At 40.3% G+C, this 19,824-nt stretch overlaps 1 protein-coding gene across 1 annotated transcript in view; it reads left to right on the top strand.

Annotated features, from left to right (window-relative positions):
- The first annotated feature begins 3,615 nt into the window (after window positions 1–3,615).
- SHQ1 (SHQ1, H/ACA ribonucleoprotein assembly factor) overlaps window positions 3,616–19,824 on the top strand; it is a 94,684-nt gene continuing 78,475 nt past the window's right edge. The window contains 5 exon segments of the mRNA XM_007104931.4: window positions 3,616–3,871; window positions 6,945–7,009; window positions 8,668–8,790; window positions 9,788–9,948; window positions 16,176–16,288. Of these exon segments, the coding sequence (XP_007104993.1) occupies window positions 3,729–3,871; window positions 6,945–7,009; window positions 8,668–8,790; window positions 9,788–9,948; window positions 16,176–16,288 (605 nt within the window). The 5' untranslated portion in view covers window positions 3,616–3,728.

Genomic DNA, 19,824 nt, shown 5'->3' on the forward strand with positions numbered 1-19,824 from the left:
TCATAATTCTAGTTATTACTTTAAAATGTATATCTCAGAAATAGCTAAATTTCCTTGTCAATTGCATTATTATGAACTTTCATCAAATCGTTAACCGTGGTCATTTTTAAGTCTTTTGTCATTTACAGTCAGTTCTGGGTGTACTCTGATGCTTTTGCAAAAATGTTCCTATAAAGGGGTTTCATCTTCAAGGAATTCATGGAAAAGATTTTGACAAGTACAGGTTTCTGGTAACTGACTATACTGGTGAACTGAATGAATAAGCACTTTCAGAACTCTAATGGAAAACTGATGAATTCATTAAAATGCTAACAAAAGATCAAGATGAAAAAAAATTAATTAGATGAGACTGAGTGAACTGATGAGGATGATTATAATTTTGGTGACTTTCTGTTTGAATTTAAAAAAAATCCCACAAGGACTCAGAGGCAAAGTGTGAAAAAAATAAAAATGGGGAAAAAAAAGAAGGGAGGAATGATTTAGAAAATATTAGAACAACATAAGAAGTTTATAGAAATGTCTGTATCTTAATTTTTGTATTTTAAATGTACTGTCACCTTCTATCATAATCATTGATTAAAGAAATAAAGAGGAAAAATGTGAATTAAAAAATAAATAAATAAAATAAAATAATAACAGTGGTTAAGGTGTGGTTTGCAGGTTCTATGTAAGATCCCACCATCTCCCCAAAATGGCTCAGAGAACGAACTAGAGTTATAAACAGCTTATTCCAGAAGCTATTTCCAACATAGGTTAAAAGTATGTTCTTTAAGACAACGTTGTCTTACTTGCCTAAATGCCTGCCACCTTCTGGAAGCTAGGAGCACTTCATTACAAGACTCCTAATAGTAGCACTTTGTAATAGGGTTGAAACTGGAATAGTTTATGGAAAAAATTTTTTTAAGTTTGACATTTAATCTTGAGCCTTGTGAATCACAATTAACTTTGTTATACCAGAAGAGGGGCTAATTTAATATAATTGGACATGGCAGGTTATATGCTTGTCCTCAATAAGTTGGCCACAGAAAAAACTTTTTTTAAAATAGTGAAAGGCCATCCAAAAGTAAGCCTTAAGAAAATGGAAAAAACAAACAAGAATAAATAAATACAGCAACTTCAAATGCTCAAAAATGATGAAAATTTTCATTCTTGTTTGTTTTCCCTCTAAAACAGAGTTAAAATGAAACGTTGAAATGATGTGTTTGTTTTCAAGCAATGTCTATATCTAGAAACAGGAACTCAACTGGATCTTTGAATCGATATTGATATGCCTAACAAAGTACCTAAGAGAAATAATAAAATAATGTTGCAGATTTACATTTATAGTGTGATAATGTACCCATGCACATACAGACATAAAGTAACAGGGTATGTAGAAATATGTACATAGAAATATAAAAAGCTCTGCAAGAGTGGCTAGATGGATTACTCTTGGGGAAGCAGAAGAAAAGACCGAAGTTGGACAGCAATCAAGGGAACTTTATCTGTAGTATTCTGTTTTTTAAAAAAGAGAATGAGCTTCTAACTTGTGTAATTTATCACTAATTAGAAATCCAAGTAAACAAATCCCTGTTATATATATCAGTATTTTATGATATAGCAAATGCAATATATATTTCATATAAATAAATAACAGCAGCAATGTACCATATAGTCTTTCTGTGTTGCAATCTTGTGTGTGTGTGTGTGTGTGTGTTGCCAAACAAAGAGTAAAACATCCAGGAAATGCACAGCTCTACTTTGTAAAGTGCTTTCAAACAGACTTTCCTCATGCATAGCTTTTAATAATTTAAAAATATTTATGCTTGTGACCTCCAGGAATGAGGTCCCATGGTAAGTGTAAAGATTCTTTTTAGAGAAGCTAATTTGGAATGATCCAGCCAAAGGTCTATCTCAAGGGACCTTTTGAGAGCTTTACTATTTCCAAGTTTGTATCAATTCATTTTCATTATTGAGTGCCTATTATTTATAAGGCCCAATATGTTCTAAAGCAGCGAGACTTGTGCTTACAATGGGAAAAAAGTTGGGTATGTGGTAATATTAAAGGGAGTCAGCTCTATAATATTTTCGAGCTTGGGCTCAGTAATCAGACTCACTTGGGTTTCAATTTCCATTGCACCACTCACTAGCTGTGTAATCCTGTGCAAACCATGGGGATATATAAAGCCTAGTTCACGAAGCTGTCAGAATGGGGAAATGAGATCATTATAAAGGATACGGTGCAGTGCCGGCACACAGTGAGTATTCAGTCAATTCAGTTAATTCCTCTGCCACGCAAGGAATGGATGAATGTGGGAAGAGTGCTCTTTAAACTGTTTTACACGTAACCTCTTTGTCTTTATCCAAACTCCTAGATTTAAGCTGAATGATTTTTATTTTGAATTTTTTATTTTATTTACTCCTGTTAATATGCTTTCACGAGTCTTAATTAATTTTCAAGACTCATAAAAAATTGGAGGTTGAAAAGGCTTTTGAGGTTATCTGGTCCACTGTCCCCAGAGATGACTTTCACCCATCTTCCACTGATATTTAAACCCAGGAAATAAAAACATTTCCTGGACTATTCTAGTTACTGGTGGAATAACAGGAAATAAAATGAGAGGGAAGGAAGGCCAAGGGAACATGCACGGGAGGAGGGAGACTAGTGAGAGAGGCGTTGGGAGAGTAGGACCAGCATAGCGTAAAGAGGGGAAATACAAGGAAGGGAAGGAAAAAAGACAGAAAAGAGGACCTCGATTAAGTGTAAGGAGAAAAGGGAGAAAATGAAAGAGGGGAAAGTACAGAGGCATTGCAATTCGTCAATTGCAGGCACTAACAGTGTTTAAGAGTCAGACATTCTGGGTTTTGGTAATTGTAAAATGCATGATTATAAGACATATTGCTTAATCTCTGTGAGTCGTGTTCTTCGGAGTTCGTGGTGTAGATTAAACGAGCTAAGTGGGATGGACGCTCTCTAAACGAGAAAATTCTGTTTAAATAGGAACTAGGAAGAGGAGAGAAAGTGGCAGAAAAAGGTACAGGGAGAGGGACGTGTAGGGGGAGAAGGAGGAGATCGAAATCGGTAGAGAAAGACGGAGAGGGAGAGGGAGAAAGGGGAATTGTTGACAAAGCAGGTGAGAACTAAGGAAAACCACAGTAACGATGCTTCTGTGGCTACTGCGGTGACGGCTCCAACACACCGAACGCTGACAACTTGCCAGGTATGTTGTTAGAGCTTTACATGCATAATTTCATGCTGTACTCACATCATCTCTACAAGTCTATGTTCTAGCCTCATTTTATAGAAGAGATATCTGAAGTACAGAGAGGTTTTGTAACTTTCCCAAGGTCTTACAGCTGCGAATTGGAGAGAAGGGATTCAAACGCGGGTCTCTCTGCCTGCAAAGCCAATGTTCAAATTATCTCTAAGAACCTCCAAAGAGGCTTGGTGGGTCTAAGGCGGACTCTAGCCCAGGCTCTTCCAGGTTATGCCCTGGCTTCAATTTCTGCGCCCAAAGGCTCATTCACCACGTTCCTTCTCCACCTCCCCGATAACAGCGTCCCGTCTCCACGGAGATCGCCGTGAGGCGGGACTTCCTTTCTCACGCACGAGCACTTCCGTCTCGAGCCGGAAGCGCCGTGCCTAACAGAAGGGGTACCGGAGCGAGGGGACTTCTTGGAGAGTTTGAGTGGCAGGACTGCGACTGCTGCGAGAGTGACCGACTTGGGCACCAAAGTCCGGCGTGGTGATGCTGACCCCGGCGTTCGACCTTAGCCAGGACCCCGACTTCCTGACTGTCGCCATCCGCGTGCCCTACGCCCGGGTCTCCGAGTTCGACGTCTACTTCGAGGGGGTCGACTTCAAGTTCTACGCCAAGCCGTACTTTCTCAGGCGAGTTCCGGGTGCCTGGCTCCGGGAAAAGCGTGTTTTGGGGATTCATTTATACATTTATTCACTCATTAAATAACTGCTTATCGAGGGGGGATGAAAGAACGAGAGAGCACTTCTCAGCATCACGACTACGTTTTCCCGAGGTCCCTGCAGCACGTGCTGAGGAAGCGAACTCTTCCAGGCGTGCGCTCTAGATGTTGCAGAAGCTCATCCTTTCTTAAACCTTCTTACATCCCCGCCTGGAAGAGATTTCGGAGCCATTGTAAAACGTGGAGTTTGGGACCATATCGCCTTTCCATTTTCTGTCCTGTTGCCCTAGTTCTTGTCCCTTTTTCTGTTTTCTTTTCGCTCTGCGTTAGTCGTTCTTGCCCTGGGACGGCGCGCGCTGACTTCCCAGCTGACCTGTCCGTTTGACTTTTCTCAGTCCACGTTCTGTTCCCCGACCTCTTGGCTGACCGCTCCCTATTCCCTGAAATTTTCGCCTTCTTTGGCCCCGCCGACGCCAAAGTCGTCTCGTTCTCCTACCTCCTCTTTGTCTGCTTCTTCTCTGTTTGTTTGTGCCCCTTCATTGTGGTTGTCGTCCCCCAAGCCTCAGGGAGGGACCTTCAGCACTTCTCTGTTTGCATTTTTCTCCTTGAAGAACCGTAACAGCAGTGGTAACAGCTAACCCCTTCTCCTCTCCTTTCGTGTGGCGGGCAAGCAGTGCGTGTAAGTGGCGTGTTAAGTACTTGTGTGCATTGTCTCATTTTACCTGGACAGCGATCCTTAGAGATAGGCATTATTATTAGCCCCATTTTAGAGAGGACACAGCCAGATTATTCTTACTTAACATTGTCAATACCTTGTTCTCTCCTTTCCGCCGAGGGAAAATCCATTCTCCTCATCTTTCTCATTCCAGCCTACCTTTCCTGCCCAACTAAATACTTTCCCAGCACAGACATTGCTCTTGAGTCGAGCTGGTTCCTTCACTGGGCCTGAACCAGTTTTGCTCAGGTATCTATTAGGCCTTAACTTAATCCACCTATTTGAATATATTGCATTTCCCTACTTCTTCACTCTTTTGTTCTTTCGCTTGATTTATCGAGCTCATGGTATATTCCAGACTCTGTTTTTGGTATTGGGGATGTGGTGGTGTTTTACATAGTTTTCATTCTAGGGGGGAGAGAAAAACAATAAACAAGTAAACATATAACTACAAATTGTGGTAATTTCTCTGAAGGAAAGTAAAGTGCACTGATAGAGAATAAAAAGGAACCTGGGTTTATACAAAGTGGCCAGGGAAAGCCTTTCTGAAGAGGTGACATTTAAGCCAGAACGTGAAGAATGGGTAGAAGACGATAATGGTGTTAGCAAACATTTATTGACTTGTTGTTGTTTTTGCGGTACGCGGGCCCCTCACCGTTGTGGCCTCTCCCGCTGCGGAGCACAGGCTCCGGACGCGCAGGCCCAGCGGCCATGGCTCACGGGCCCAGCCGCTCCGCGGCATGTGGGATCCTCCCGGACCGGGGCACGAACCCGCGTGCCCTGGTTATTATCCTCAACCCGTAGACCAGAAAACAGCAGTGCGGAGAAGTTGTTACTTGGTTAAAGTCACACAGCAGGTAAGTGGCAGGACTGAGCTTCAAACCCAGGCAGTCTTGCTCTAGAATATGTGGGTCTAACGTATGTGTAACACATACAGAACTTCATTTGGATGTACTTACGCGGGCCTCTCACCGCTGTGTCCCCTCCCGTTGCGGAGCACAGGCTCCGGACGCGCAGGCCCAGCGGCCATGGCTCACGGGCCCAGCCGCTCCGCGGCATGTGGGATCCTCCCGGACCGGGGCACGAACCCGCGTGCCCTGCATAGGCAAGCGGACTCCCAATCACTGCGCCACCAGGGAAGCCCTATTGATTTTTTACTTCAGGTTAGTGCTTTAAGTAAATTATCTCACTTGATTTTAGGACAGCCCTAAAAAGTAGGTTCTGTTATTTACCCATGTTACAGATGAGAGCGCAGAGGCTCAGAGAAAAGATATTAAATGAGATAGGATTGTAAAATAAATACAGTACAATAAAAATCTCAGAATAAAAGCCACTTGCTTAAGTTTGGGAGTTTTGATGAAGACAAAGTAAGAGGACATGTGTGAAGCAATTTAAAGAGTAGTTTTTTGTGGTTTTTTTTTTGCGGTACGCGGGCCTCTCACTGCTGTGGCCTCTCCCATTGCGGGGCACAGGCTCTGGACGCGCAGGCTCAGCGGCCATGGCTCACGGGCCCAGCCGCTCCGCGGCATGTGGGATCTTCCCGGAAGGGGGCACAAACCGTGTTCCCTGCATCGGCAGGCGGACTCTCAACCACTGCGCCACCAGGGAAGCCCGGTATTATTATTTATTATGTAGTACTGGTGAGTTTAAATTATCTAGTCAGTACCAAGGCAACCATAGAAGCTTTTTAAATAGAAAAGTGACAATCAAATTTCTGTTTTAGAAGAATTCTTTTGGGGCCTCAGTGGAAGACTGACTGACCCAGGATAAAACTGCAAACAAGGAAATCAGTTCATGTCCTTTGGTAGGAAAGAAGGGGAAATCCCCTTATAGTATTAATGAGATATGAGAAAAACACTTTTGCTTTCTGCCTTTTTTTTTTTTTTTACTAGTTAAAAGTAGTAATTTGCCCAATATAAACAGTTGGTTTTGTTGGTTCTTTATTCTTTCTCATTTCTTGAGTCTTTTTTTTTTTTTTGGAAGCTAATTAGTACAGTTTTATTGAGCCCATGCTGTATCAGGCACCAGGTATATAAATAACTCTCACTAGGAAGGGAAAAAACTATAACAGTAATGATATCTAATATTTATTGTTGCTTTTCTTTTTAAGTGTTTTATCAGCGCCTATTCAAACAGAAAGATGAGTCATCTCTGATTTCTTTCTTCTTAGCTAGAGAAGAAATGTAAGTTATTTAGTTTGTAAAGTTTAAATGCTAGGATTATCCTTTTAAAATAGTTGCTTTTGGTGGTTGATGTTTACTACCACGGATGGTCCCTTATGATGCTTTGTAATTTAAGGACTTCATGAGACCTTTTATTAAATCTGCAGATTAACCCTTCCTGGAAGAATTGTAGAAAATGGAAGCGAGCAGGGATCCTATGCTGCAGATAAAGGTATTGCCTTTGGAATTTTTGTTAGTTTTTTTCCTTTGGATTCGTCCTGTTGGAGTAGTTAAATAATAATCCCATGTACTATGGGGACCTTTAGGTGTATGGCAAGTGCAATCTGACCCTGTCAATCTTTATTGTTTCTTAATGTCCAATGCCTGTTATTCATGGATTTTTAACAATAACAATTTCCTCAGTCCTTTAAAGTCCTTCACAGTATTCTTTAAAGTAAAGTTCAATTAGTTATATACTCTGGCTTTGCTTTCTAGAAGTTTTATTTCCTGCTTCTCCCTCCATTTAGTAAGTGTTTAAAAGTTAAATTTAGATTGTGAGAGGTGACCGATTAGGAAAGATGTGGATGATTTTTGTAAGTTGTGAGTCGAATGTTTCTTGTACAGTTTTCTTTTTAAAAATGTAAAAAATTTATTTTTTTATTGAAGTATAATTGATCTACAATATTGTGTTAGTTTCAGGTGTACAGCAAAGTGATTCAGTGTATATATATATTCATATATATATGTATTCGTATATATATTCTTTTTTCTTGTGCAATTTTCAATCTTAAAATTTAATTACATGTAGGTGAGAGAGAAACTGTCCATAGGGGGCATTTAAAGGCTGATTGAATTTTCTACTCCTAATTGATAAGCCCTTCATTTCAACTCGTCTTGAAACCATTTATTTTCCTTCTCTAGAAACCACTGGATTTTCCTTTGTCACTGGATCTGGAGTAAGAATAAACTTGTGTACTGTTGTGTGATTTATTCAGTGACTATTTATTGACCTCAGTGAACTAGGGTAAGGGAGGAAAGATGGGCTGAAAGAGTTAAATGACAAAGTTCTAACCCATAGCACAATGTAACTAATGTGGTAATAAAGTGTAATGAAACTGCCTTTCTATGTAGTAAATCTGCTTTTAATTTCAGTAAGTTGCATACAGAAGCAAAGTTATTAAATCTTGAAAGTACATGGGGGTTTAAGAAGGTTGTATATGTGGAAATATTTGGGTTTAGTTGTAGCTGATACGTTAGAATATGGGTTAAGTGCACTGAAAGAGGTAAGCTGTTTTAAAATGTAAGAGTGAATAATGTAATCCATTCATAGGCAAGCCTAGATGAAGCTGATAAGCCCAGTCAAGAAAAGAAAAGGAGTACACAGATGGAATTTGGGTCTGCGTTAGGCAGACTTTAGGGATAGATCTCTTGAGATATCAAGAACTTTATCAAGCCGTCATTGCCTTATTTAAGATTTCATGTACATTTGAAACTGCTGCTATTCTTCATTGGATTAAATATCCTGATTTTTTCCCCCCCAGTCCAGAAATAAATCGTATGAGTAGCTACGGCTAACCCTAAGCTATTGCCTTCTCAGGCCATTGCGTTTTTGACTTGAACGTTTAATATTATAAATAGGTGAAGGTGATGTTGGGTAGGATTTCAGCATTCTGTGGCTTTAACAGATTAATTTTTCATAGAGGTGACAGCTGCATCAGTGGTTCTGAAAAATCTTGTTTGAGCCTTTTTCACTAACTATATAATAAGGGCGTAATTTTGGAGCTCTATGTAATAGAATTACAGTTTACCAAGATACCTGTTTCTTAGCTGTATTTGTGAAGTCTTTGAATTTTTAAATCTACCTAAGCATAAAACAAATTTATCTTTAAGGAATTTTTACCATTCGATTGCCCAAAGAAACTCCTGGCCAGCATTTTGAAGGGCTGAACATGTTAACTGCTCTACTGGCACCAAGAAAATCCAGGACTGCAAAACCACTTGTGGAAGAAATAGGTATGTTTATTGCCTTTGGGAGGAGATACAGGTAAACGAATATTTGGAATGCTGTGTGTTTCTAGGGGAAAAGGGATATAGCAAATAGGAAATTGGAGAAAATACTTCAGGTGACAAGATAAGGAGGTCGTGTGACACCATGTGAAAATAGTTCATTTGCTGACACATAATTTAAAGACATAAACAACTCTGTTGAACCTGTAGGTCAGTCATGTTTTGGGACGAATTGAAATAGCATCTCTGTGTTTGGCAAAATATTGGCCTCTTGAGCTAAAATCAGAAGCTTACAATTCAGTGTAGTAAATATAAAGTGAACACTGCCTAAGTCAAGAAATGGAACATTTCCCACATCCTGGAATCCTACCCTGGTTATTTCACCCTCCTTACTCTCCAAGGTAACCACAACCCTCAGTGTTGCCTGGTTTTGAATTGTATATATAATTCATACAGTAGGCGTTGTTTGCTATCTGGCTTCTTTCACATAACATTTTTGTGAGATTTATCCACATATAGCTGAGATCTGTTTTGCTTTCATTGCATTTATTATTTATGCATCCTACTACTGATGGAACTTTGGGTTGGCTCCATTTTTTTTTTTTTCCGCTAATAAGAATAGTGAGACTAGGGGTGGGCGAAATAGGTAAAGGAGAGTAAGACATACAAACCTCCAGTGACATAATAAGCAAGCCACAGTGATGTAATATACAGTGTAAGGAATATGGTCAATAGTAGTGTAATAACTTTGTAAGCAGCCAGATGATGATCATTTCGTAATGTTTGCCAATGTCAAATCATTATGTAGTACACCTGAAATGAACCTAGTATGGTACATTAACTGTATTTCAATTAAAGAAAAAAAAGGAGTAGCGGGGCTATTCATATCCTTATACATGTCTTTTGGGGTACATGGGCAGACATTTTTTTCCTATACTTTTTCTTCGCCAAGTTGTACCTAGGAAATCCAATGCTTTAACAAATTAGTATTTCACACATTTAGGTGCTTCTGAGGTTTCTGAGGAAGGAGTAGAAGATGATGATGAAGAGTTTGATTGGGAAATTGAACAGTCCCCCTATGAAGAGGTACCAGAAAGTACTCTGAATCCGGAGTGCCGCTATGGGTTTGGAAACTTACGCTCAGGAGTGTTTCAGCGGTTACAGGTATGTTTTTCTAAAAGACTTTGGTATATACCAAGAGTTTTACTATTTGCGTATTTTAATTTCAGTTCTGCCCATACCTGGAGGTTTTTTATGAAGATTGTAGGAGGTGACGTATTTAGAGCACAAACCACAGGTCCTTGTACGTAGTCGTTACACGGACGTTCACTCCCTTCCGTTGCACTGGCTGTGCTGCCCAGTCTCACTGCGCTTACACATGGAAGGCGTCCTGGTCTCTTTATTTTTTCCACTTAATTTGTTATTGTAGACATGAATTTTCCGAAATACAGAACAGAACCCCTCTCTCATCATATTTCCTGAAAAGCTTTATGTTTTATATCTCTAAAAAATGAAAATCCTATACTTGTGGCTTGATGTCTCTTCTGTTTTATATGTAAATGAGACAGAATATTCCTGGTGAGAATGGGTTTGTGGCTTTTGATGAAATTGTTTACTTCTTGATATACAGTAGGCACATTTGCTTATTTACTCTTGATGGGGGTTGAATGTAACCTCTTGTTAAAATCTGATCATTTGTCAGTTAGGCTAAAAAGGAATGACATTACTCTTTCTGTTCCTCAAACAACGTAGTAAATTCTACTTCATGAATGAAATGGAGATTCTGGATTATTTTCTATTTACGTTGTATTATAGAAAACAACATAATGGGGTCTTAATTTTTTTTTTAAGGAAAGAAATGGTGGCAAACAGTTTTTTATATTAACTTCATCCCTGTCTGGGTAGAGGATGTTAAACCTGCTTAGCATGTGGTTTATTATAGTAAGACATATTTGAGTCTGCTAAGGAAAGTTAGAGGACCTGTGTTTTAGTCCCACTTGTACCTCTGTTTAGATTTCGGATGCAGGCCAGTTATTTGACCACAAATAAGTTTCATCTCCTCTTTGTAAAATAGGGATAAATTTGCTCACCTACTTTATAAGGCCATTTAGAAAATTTAAGGAGATGCTACATTGTGAAAACTCTTTGACAAAAAGAGTAGGATACTAGAAAGACCTCTGCCCTTGAGAAATATAAAATGCTCTCAAGACTCCTTAAAGGGAACAAAATTGGGAGTTACTTAAGAGCAAATATTGCTGATGAGATACTTTGTTCAGAACCTTATGTTTTTCTGCTGAGTTACGGTTTCTCTGTATTCTCTCTTCCTAATCACATTCCCAGGTCATCTCTGAGGTAGTAAGAGTAGAGTCAGTTTTTTCTACAGCAGAAACTACAGCAAATGGATCTTAATTGTTTGGCCGAGAGTAGTTTGTGGTCAGTCTATTTTGGGATTACCCGTCTAAAGCTATAAAGGAATGAGAGAGAGAAAAAAAAAAAAAAAATATATATATATATATATATAATATATATATATTCTTTTTCAGATTCTTTTCTCTTATAGGTTATTACAAAATATTAAATATAGTTCCCTGTGCTCTACAGTAGGTCCTTGTTGGTTATCTACTATATATAGTAGTGTGTATATGTTAATCCCAAACTCCTAGTTTATTCCCCCACCCAAGACCTTCTTCTGCTAGTAAACCAGCTAGAGGAAACTGAGACCATTATTGTATAAATAAGAGCTTTGAGAACATCTATTTTAAAATGTTGTGTTTAAGAAACCACTGTTTTCTCAAATAGTGAGAAAATGTTTTCTCACAAGTTTATAGTTTCTCTGGTGCTGCCTTTGGATGAGAAAATATCCATAAAGTTTTGCTGACTACTCATATTTTACTAGTACTTTTAGTCTCTTTCCACCACCACCCCTTTAAATGAAATATAGCTTCATTTTTCTCTGATGATAAAAGTGATACGTATTCATTATGAAAGTACAATACAACAAAGAAAGTAAAACATCATCCATAATTCCAATACCCAGGTATCTTCTCTGAATTGAATAATTTAACCCTTTATTGGGGGAGAGGGTATAGTCCTTCATATTTTTTTTCCCACCAGCCATTTACACAGGGTTGGCTTGTGAGCGTCTGTATTTTATAATGATACTGAGAAGGAAATAAAAATATGTGTGCTGAAACAAATTCTCTGTCACCCCTCTCCCCATACAGACACGTGCGCCTGTGTGCGCGTGCTGTCTCTTTCTCTCTCTCTCTCTCTCTCTGTCTCTCTCTGTCTCCTTTCTGAAGTTGCTGCCAGCCACAGGGTGCCTTTGGAAAGCTGCCCTGTCTGCTCCAAGTCAGGGCTTCACAGCAGGCTCCTGGTGACAGTGGCTGCCAGCAGCAACAATCCTAGAGTCTCTGGTCTTTAAATAGCTCTCCTAGGAGTGGCCTTAGCAATGCTTTCAAAACAAAGAGAATCACTTTCACCCCGCTGTAGTGTGTCATTTCTCATCCTCTTTTCTTCCTTCCCTTTGGTTGACAGATGCCTTAGACTGATTTCACTACCCCAAGCTAACTTCACTTTTTAGTTCCAGTTTCTCTTGACGGTCCAGTGGGCACAGGGCCGCTGTGGATGATCGTGCGAAGGACAGGCCTGGGCGGGGCTTGCACTGCTGTGGACGTTCATGTTCTGCAGGGCATGAGCTGCACAGCTGTGTGGACGCCCTGAGTCTGGAGGCTGGCGGAAGATGGGGAGAATTCTCTTCTGGCTGTTGAATTCTCACTCCCACGGGAGCAGGGACCTCGTCTGTATGTTTATTTCCAGGTCTCTAGCACCCAGAGCAGCGTCTAGCCCAGAGCAGACCCTCACACGCTGTTTGCTGAATGAGCAATTTGAAACTGAACACCAGGCACGGTGCTGGGGGTACAGTAAGCAAGAAGACAGACCAGATCTCTGCCGTCGTGGAAGATTCTACTGGAGAGACAGATAGAAATCGTATAAAGTGCAAATCAACAAGATAATTTCAGATACAAGTGAAGGAGAAGGGGGTGATGTGCGAGCCAGGGCGGGGTGGTGCTGTTTTGGCCAGGAGGCCCCGAGAAGGCCTCTTGGAGGAGGTGACATTTGCACTGAGTCCTGAATGACGAGAAGGGTGCTGTAAGCGCAGAGACTCAGTGTTCCAGAGATGGCAAGAAGTCTGGTGTGTGACTCCTGTGTATTTGAGCCAGAAGGGGAAGGTAGGAGATGAGGTTGAAGTACAAGACAGCAGCTAGATTCTTCAGAGCTTTGAGCCATGGTAAAAGTCTGGGTTTATTCTTGGTGCAGTTAGGGTTTTGAAATGCCTGGGGTTACTTCGCTCCAGTTATCCTCTGAAATGTGAGTCTGAAAGATTATACCCTGTTGTTGACCTTGTATCTGGTCCAGATGAAATAATGAAGCAGGACATTATAATCCTCCCCAGCTCCCCAATTTTTTTTTGTTTTTTCTTACTACTTGCAAGTGAGGCAGCTGAAGAGGAGGGAGGGTATGTGCTCTCAATAGGAAGTCAGCCCCTGAGCAACAGGAGACTGCAGTGGAGCAGGGAGTCAGAGAGAAAGAAACTGATGTTCTTGAATGATCACACCCCGTACTTATGCCTTGCTCATATTAGTTCATTTAACCCTTCTAACAGCCTATGGGAGATAGATTGCTGTCCCCCACCCCTGCCCCTGATGTCCACGTACTGACCCCCATGTACTAATTACATGGCGAAAGGGACTGCGCACATGTGATGAGGCTGAGGATCTTGTAATGGGACGATTATCCTGGATTATCCAGGTGGGCCCTATCTAAGCACAGGGTCTTTACAAGAGGGAGGCAAGAGAGTCAAAGTGAAAACAGAGAAGCAAGCGCATGATGATGGAAGCCGAGGGAGAAGGAGCCTTGTGATGAGGGGCTCCCAGACCAGGAGTGAGGACAGCCAGCCTCTAAGGTGGAAAGGGCAGAAAAGCACACGGTCCCGCGGAACGTCCAAAAAGGAACCCGCAAAAAGGAACCCGCCCTGCCTTCACCTTCGTTTTAGCCCAGTGAGCCTGACCTTGGACTTGTGACCTCTAGACCTCTACGTTTGTGTTGTGTTAAGCCACATTTGTGGCAGTTCGTTACAGCAGCAAGAGGAAAGTAGTCCCAGCCTTGTGACGGAGGCGTGTCTAGTTTGTTCAGTGAGGATGCTGAGGCTCAGAGAGGTTGCACAATTAGACTGGACCTGGCTTTTGAATTCAGAGTTTGTCTAACTCCAAAGTCACAGTTCTTCTACCTCATCAGGCTGTTTTCAGAAATGTGTGTGTGTCGTGGTGGGCAGGAGGCAGGGAACTCCTTGGGGCTCGAAGGAGGAAGCAAATCCGGGGACTGGAGGCTGCTGGGGAGAGGAACTTGGGGTCCCCTGGCAGGAAGCGGCTCTGAGTACTCATCCAGCGGAGGGGAGTCCTGCGGACACAGCACCATCCTCGTCTCCCTCAGGGCCCGCATCACCGCCCCTCCTGGCTCTGTGGCCGAGGAGCCGATGCCAGGCGGTGAGGAGGCAGAGACGCGACGATGAGCCCAGGCTGTCCTGCTCCGGGGAGAGATGCTTCTGATGGGTGAGACTAGAGCTCTGAAAGCGTCTTCCCATGGAAGCATTGCTGCACGCTTGTGAGATTTGTATTGTGAGTGCTCTATTTAGTTTATTTTGAATTGAATAAACTTGCGGGCTGCCCTGAGAATCTCTGTTATTTATCATAGTATGTCTATAGGAAAATACATTCTGAGTCTTCCAAAAGTAAATTGTAAAAGAACTTTTGGAATGCAAATTTTTCTAAGCTTGGGGACAGCCAGTGATCTGACTTTTGCCTAGAATGTTTGTACTTAAAAGTATTAAGGGGCTTCCCTGGTGGCGCAGTGGTTGCACGTCCGCCTGCCGATGCAGGGGAACCGGGTTCGCGCCCCGGTCTGGGAGGATCCCACATGCCGCGGAGCGGCTGGGCCCGTGAGCCATGGCCGCTGGGCCTGCGCGTCCGGAGCCTGTGCTCCGCAGCGGGAGAGGCCACAGCAGAGGGAGGCCTGCATACCACACACACAAAAAAATAAATAAATAAAATAAAATAAAATAAAATAAAAGTATTAAGATGTTCTGGATGTGACTTCCAAAATGTTCCCTGGGCCCCTTTGTTGTACTAGAATGTGCTTATATTAAATGTTGTTGACGTTACTTGAGCTCAGTGGATTGTGATAGGGATGAGAGATATTTTTTTTTAAGTGCAGAAATTATGATTGTGTGGGGAGTTCTGTATCTTAGTCTTTCCCTGGCCGATTCTGTGTAGCTGGTTTCATTGTAGTGATTTTGCTGTGCTATAGCTGTCAACTTTAAGCCTGGGTATTAGGCACTAACCTACCATTCAATTTACAAGTCTGTTCTAATGGTTTGCGTCCACAACTGTCTACCAAGTTATTTCCCTTGACTTCTTTTCAGCTAATAGTCTTCAAGCTGCTTCCGGTTTGCCTACTTATCCCTTGCGGTTGGTAGTAGGAATGGGCAGACTGAAGAAAGAAAAAAGATAGAGCTTTAGGAGTATTTTGCATTGTGCAAAGTTTCTTTCCTTCATAATTCTGATCAAAAGAAAAAAGACCATGTGGTATTGTAGGTGGTTTTACTAATACAGCTGTTTTCTGTAGGGTTGGGCTTAGGAAACAAGCCATATAGCAGTATGTATTCATCCAGGTGAAGATGATTACAGTAAGGTTGAATATTACTTGGGATTGGATTTGTAAATTTTCAAATGGAAAGTCATATCTATCAAAATTGCCCTTCACAATTCTCGTTAAGGGTGAGAAGGGACAAGGAAATAAGGACAGAGCCCAGAGTTGGCTTGGCCTTGCGGGGGTCGACTGGATAGCCTGCATTTCTGTTCAAGGCGAGTATTTACAGGGACGCGGAAGTTACCAAGTTTTGGTTTGCTGACGTGGCACCCCTGGCAGCAGCAGCTCTGTCTTGGGTCTAGAAATTTATTTCAACTTGCCTTTCATAACTTTCAGATCTCTGGGAGTAAATGGGGGAATGAATGCAGAATTAAATGTTCCTGTTTGCTTGCAGAGGATTATTCTGTTTTTCATGTTAAACTTTTATAGCCTTAATGTATGTTAATCAGTTTGTTTGTTTTAAGGATTAAATGAAATAATTGATGTGAAAGCTTCTACCAGGGCCTAGCAAGTAGTAGGTGTCTAACAAACATTTGCTGGATTTGAATCTAAATGTCACAGGTGGTATGACGGCTTACCGATCAATTAGATTCTTCCTGTGTTTGGGCATTTTGTACAAAATGAGATTTTTCATGGCTAAAATAGGAGATAGCAATTATTCTTTCTTTCCTGGGTGTTCTTAGGATGAATTGAGTGATGTTATCGATCTTAAGGATCCAGATTTCACCCCTGCAGCCGAACGAAGGCAGAAACGCCTGGCTGCTGAGCTGGCCAAGTTTGATCCTGATCATTATCTGTGAGTATTGAGGGGTTGTTTTTTTTTTTTTTTTTTTTGAGGATTGAATAATTTACTTGACGTTGAGTATTTAAAAAATTTTTGAGTATCTTTTTAACTGTTAGGTATGTGCTTTTTTGGACTCTAGAATTTAGTGATGGCTTACAACCTTAGCTGACATTTGAATTAACCTACAACTGTTATACTTCTATGATCTTTGTAAGATAGTGTTTTTCATCATCTCATTCCAGCACCAGAGAAGTCTTTTAATGTACTTTGAGTTTTTTCCTCGCCAAACTTAAAAATAGAACATTGCATTCATGAGAATAGGTACCATTCTTTTCAGAAGATTCTTTGTTGTGATTAATGGTATATATAATTGAAAACATGTTTCAATGTCTTTTAAGAATTTGAATCTACATGTCCCACATTTCTTGGCTGATCCAGGGTTTTCCCAACACTTTCATCCACTGGCACCTGTAATCGAGGATCTGTTTCAAATTAACAAATACCTGTTCATTGGTGTAGGGTATAAATAAAATCTATTTTTAAGTTTTGCTGTATTTCCCACCTGCATTAATTGTGTCTTGAGCCATCATGTGTCTCTATCAGGCTTATATTTGTCTAAGGAACCGATCTAATTAATGGGTAGGTAAATAATCACTTGCCTCGGAAAGATTGTGATGTCTCTCATTGGCCTCGATAGCAGCACTTCTTTCAAGGAAGTGGTTGTCCCCGGGCCTCTGTGGGTACTCAGTGGCTTTCCTAGGATGTGAGTCGTGTTTTGATGTAGGCCTCAATTATTATTCTTCCCAAGTTATGGGCCCACGATTTTTAAACTGTTATGCATGCAACTATCATCATCATATTCCCTTATACTTGTCTAGTGCTCTCAGCTTGTCAAGTGCTCTTGTGTGATTATTTAATTCAGTTTTTCACAACAGCTGAGGAAAGGAGGTTAAGGGACTCATCCAAGGTCACACCACTACTAAGGGGCTCGGCCAGGACTTGAAAAGAGTCTTTCCATTTGTCATTTTGTATTTCCTTTTCATGTACACTATTTCAGTTTAACTGCTGTTGCTCTTGTGATTAACATTCTATCTCCTGTGACACAGTGGGAGACTAATTGGAATGGCAGAAATATATCCTGTGATGTGCAGATGGGGGCTGAGTGACGTGTAGTGATGAATGGGGGAACTCTTCGACATCCTGAGGGAAGCTGAGTAAGAGCAGGGTGGGTTTTATTTTGGAGGACATCTGGGAGATTCAACTCCATTTACATTGCCATTTCTAATTACCTTTATCTCTCCAATTGTGATTTTAAAGGTCCACTGAAGAATAATTTGAAGAAACGCATTTAAAATCATGCTGAATATTTAAAGCAGAAAAATTTCATTGTCATCAAATTTCCCGGGCAAGCATGAAAACAGATTGAGCTTTACAAGACAGAAATTTCGAGTGGGAGGGAGCCTAATTAGCAGAACTGGCTATCTCTTCTCTTCTAAAACTCAAAGTATAGCGATATGGCCTGAGAAAATTAAGAAATTGGAATTTATACTTAGCAGTGTGATATTAGAAGCAGCCCTTATTTTTCTCCATCTTCTGGTTCTTTATCCAGAAAACCACATTTTCTTTAATAGTATGCATGAAATGTTCTTTGCATTTCTCCAGGAAGAGTTTTTTTTACACGAGTGGCTTAAATTTAGTCACAGGCAAGTGGAGAGTGGGTGTCAGGAGATAAAGGTTCTTTGTGACTTTTCTGGTAGGAATAAGACTTCGGCTAATTGTCACTTTTGCATTACTCATTATTTATGTTAGCTGACTGACTCACCCAAATGTATTATATTAAATGAAGTGCAAGCAAAATTCTTCTAAATTTTCAATTAAATTTTTTTAGGTCAGTGCTTTTTTTGTTGTTCTTAATGGTTAGTACAGTGGAAGAAAAAGTTTATTGTAAATTCTTATCTACCATGCGGACAATACATTGCATGCATTGTATTAGACATTTATATCAATATATGTAAATGGGTAATACGTAATGCATATATATGCCAGTGTAATACATAATATAAAATATATTACGTTAGCATAATATATGACATTTTCAAGTTGTTTGACTTGTTCTCACAAGTCATGATGTCTCTTCATGTTGTCAGATTTTTTAGGAGCTTAAAGAAAACTAATTTTAATTTCATCCTGAAGCAGAAAGGTAAATTGACTATATACAAAACTGTACACATTTCAAAGGCACATATAAATGACTTCAGATTATTATTGTTTTTAAAATCCTCTGTTGTAAAGTATGGGTACCAGTGTGTGATTTTTTTTGCCCCCTATGTTTTGCAGCCCAGCAGAATGCTGGGCATATAGATGATCCATAAACGATTATTTTTTTTTTACTATCCATTTCTTGCCATTTATAATTCCTTTTGAGTATTATTTTTACAGTAAAATATGTTGAAGGCATCTTGAAACATTCCTTCATAGTCCTTTCCCTTTTGCTTATTATGGCTAAGTTTTCATATTTCTCTTGCTGAGAGTGGTGTTTTTTTTTCCTTCCCAGGCAAAGTGTTTTTTAATTGTTGGCATATTTTTTACTTCAAACAGTTCATAAAATCTCATTTATTTCCTTCTTTGGGAGAAAGTAAAAGAATTTCGTCAACATTCAAAATATTTATGAGATAAGAAAAGGGACAAAAATGATCGTATAGCATTTGGGGTGCCTTTTTTTGGAACAAGAGAAGGCCCTCTTTATTTATTTGTTTATTTTTCATTGAGGTATAGTTGATTTACAATATTATATTTGTTTCAGGTGTACAACATAGTGATTCAGAATTGTTATAGATCACACTCCATTGAAAGTTATTGAAAAATGTTGGTTATATTCCCTGTGCTGTACAGTATATCTTTGTAGCCTGCTTATTTTATACATAGTAATTTGTACCTCCTAATCCGGGGTGTTAAGTAAAATTGTACAGTGCTATACATTTGTTAAAGAAGATGATAGACTGATCAGGGTTCTGGATTTACTGAGGAAATCTCAAAATGACAAGTAGTAATTAGGAGGCTGAGAAGAGGATCATCTGCTTCCAAGGTGGCTCTTTTTTCAAAACAGTAACCTTAGGAAAAAGCACTGGGATAAACATGTCACTTATTCATCCTTTCACATATGAACTTATTTGTTCAACAAATATTTGTTTGAATGACTTCCGTGCCAGGCAGTGTTGTAGACAGCAAGGACAGTGTGGTGAATACAAGGTAGCTGCCCTCATGCGGCTTACATTCTAGTGGGGAAGTGGATAGTATTTGGACTGTGATAAGGGCTATGAAGAAAAGCCAGGTTAAGGGTTTAGAGAGCAACTGGGCATCTCACTGACTCCTTTGTTTCAACATGTTCAAAATCGAACTCATCATGTTACCTGTAAAGTCTTCCTGAATTTTCTGCTTGGTGGAATGCCCTTTTTTTCATCCCAGTCACACAGGTTAGACACCTGGGGTTCATCTTTGACTTCATTCTTATCCCACCCTTTCAATCAATCCTGAAATTGTACCGTTTA

This window comes from Physeter macrocephalus, chromosome 18, assembly GCF_002837175.3.
Source record: "Physeter macrocephalus isolate SW-GA chromosome 18, ASM283717v5, whole genome shotgun sequence".
NCBI lineage: Eukaryota > Metazoa > Chordata > Mammalia > Artiodactyla > Physeteridae > Physeter > Physeter macrocephalus.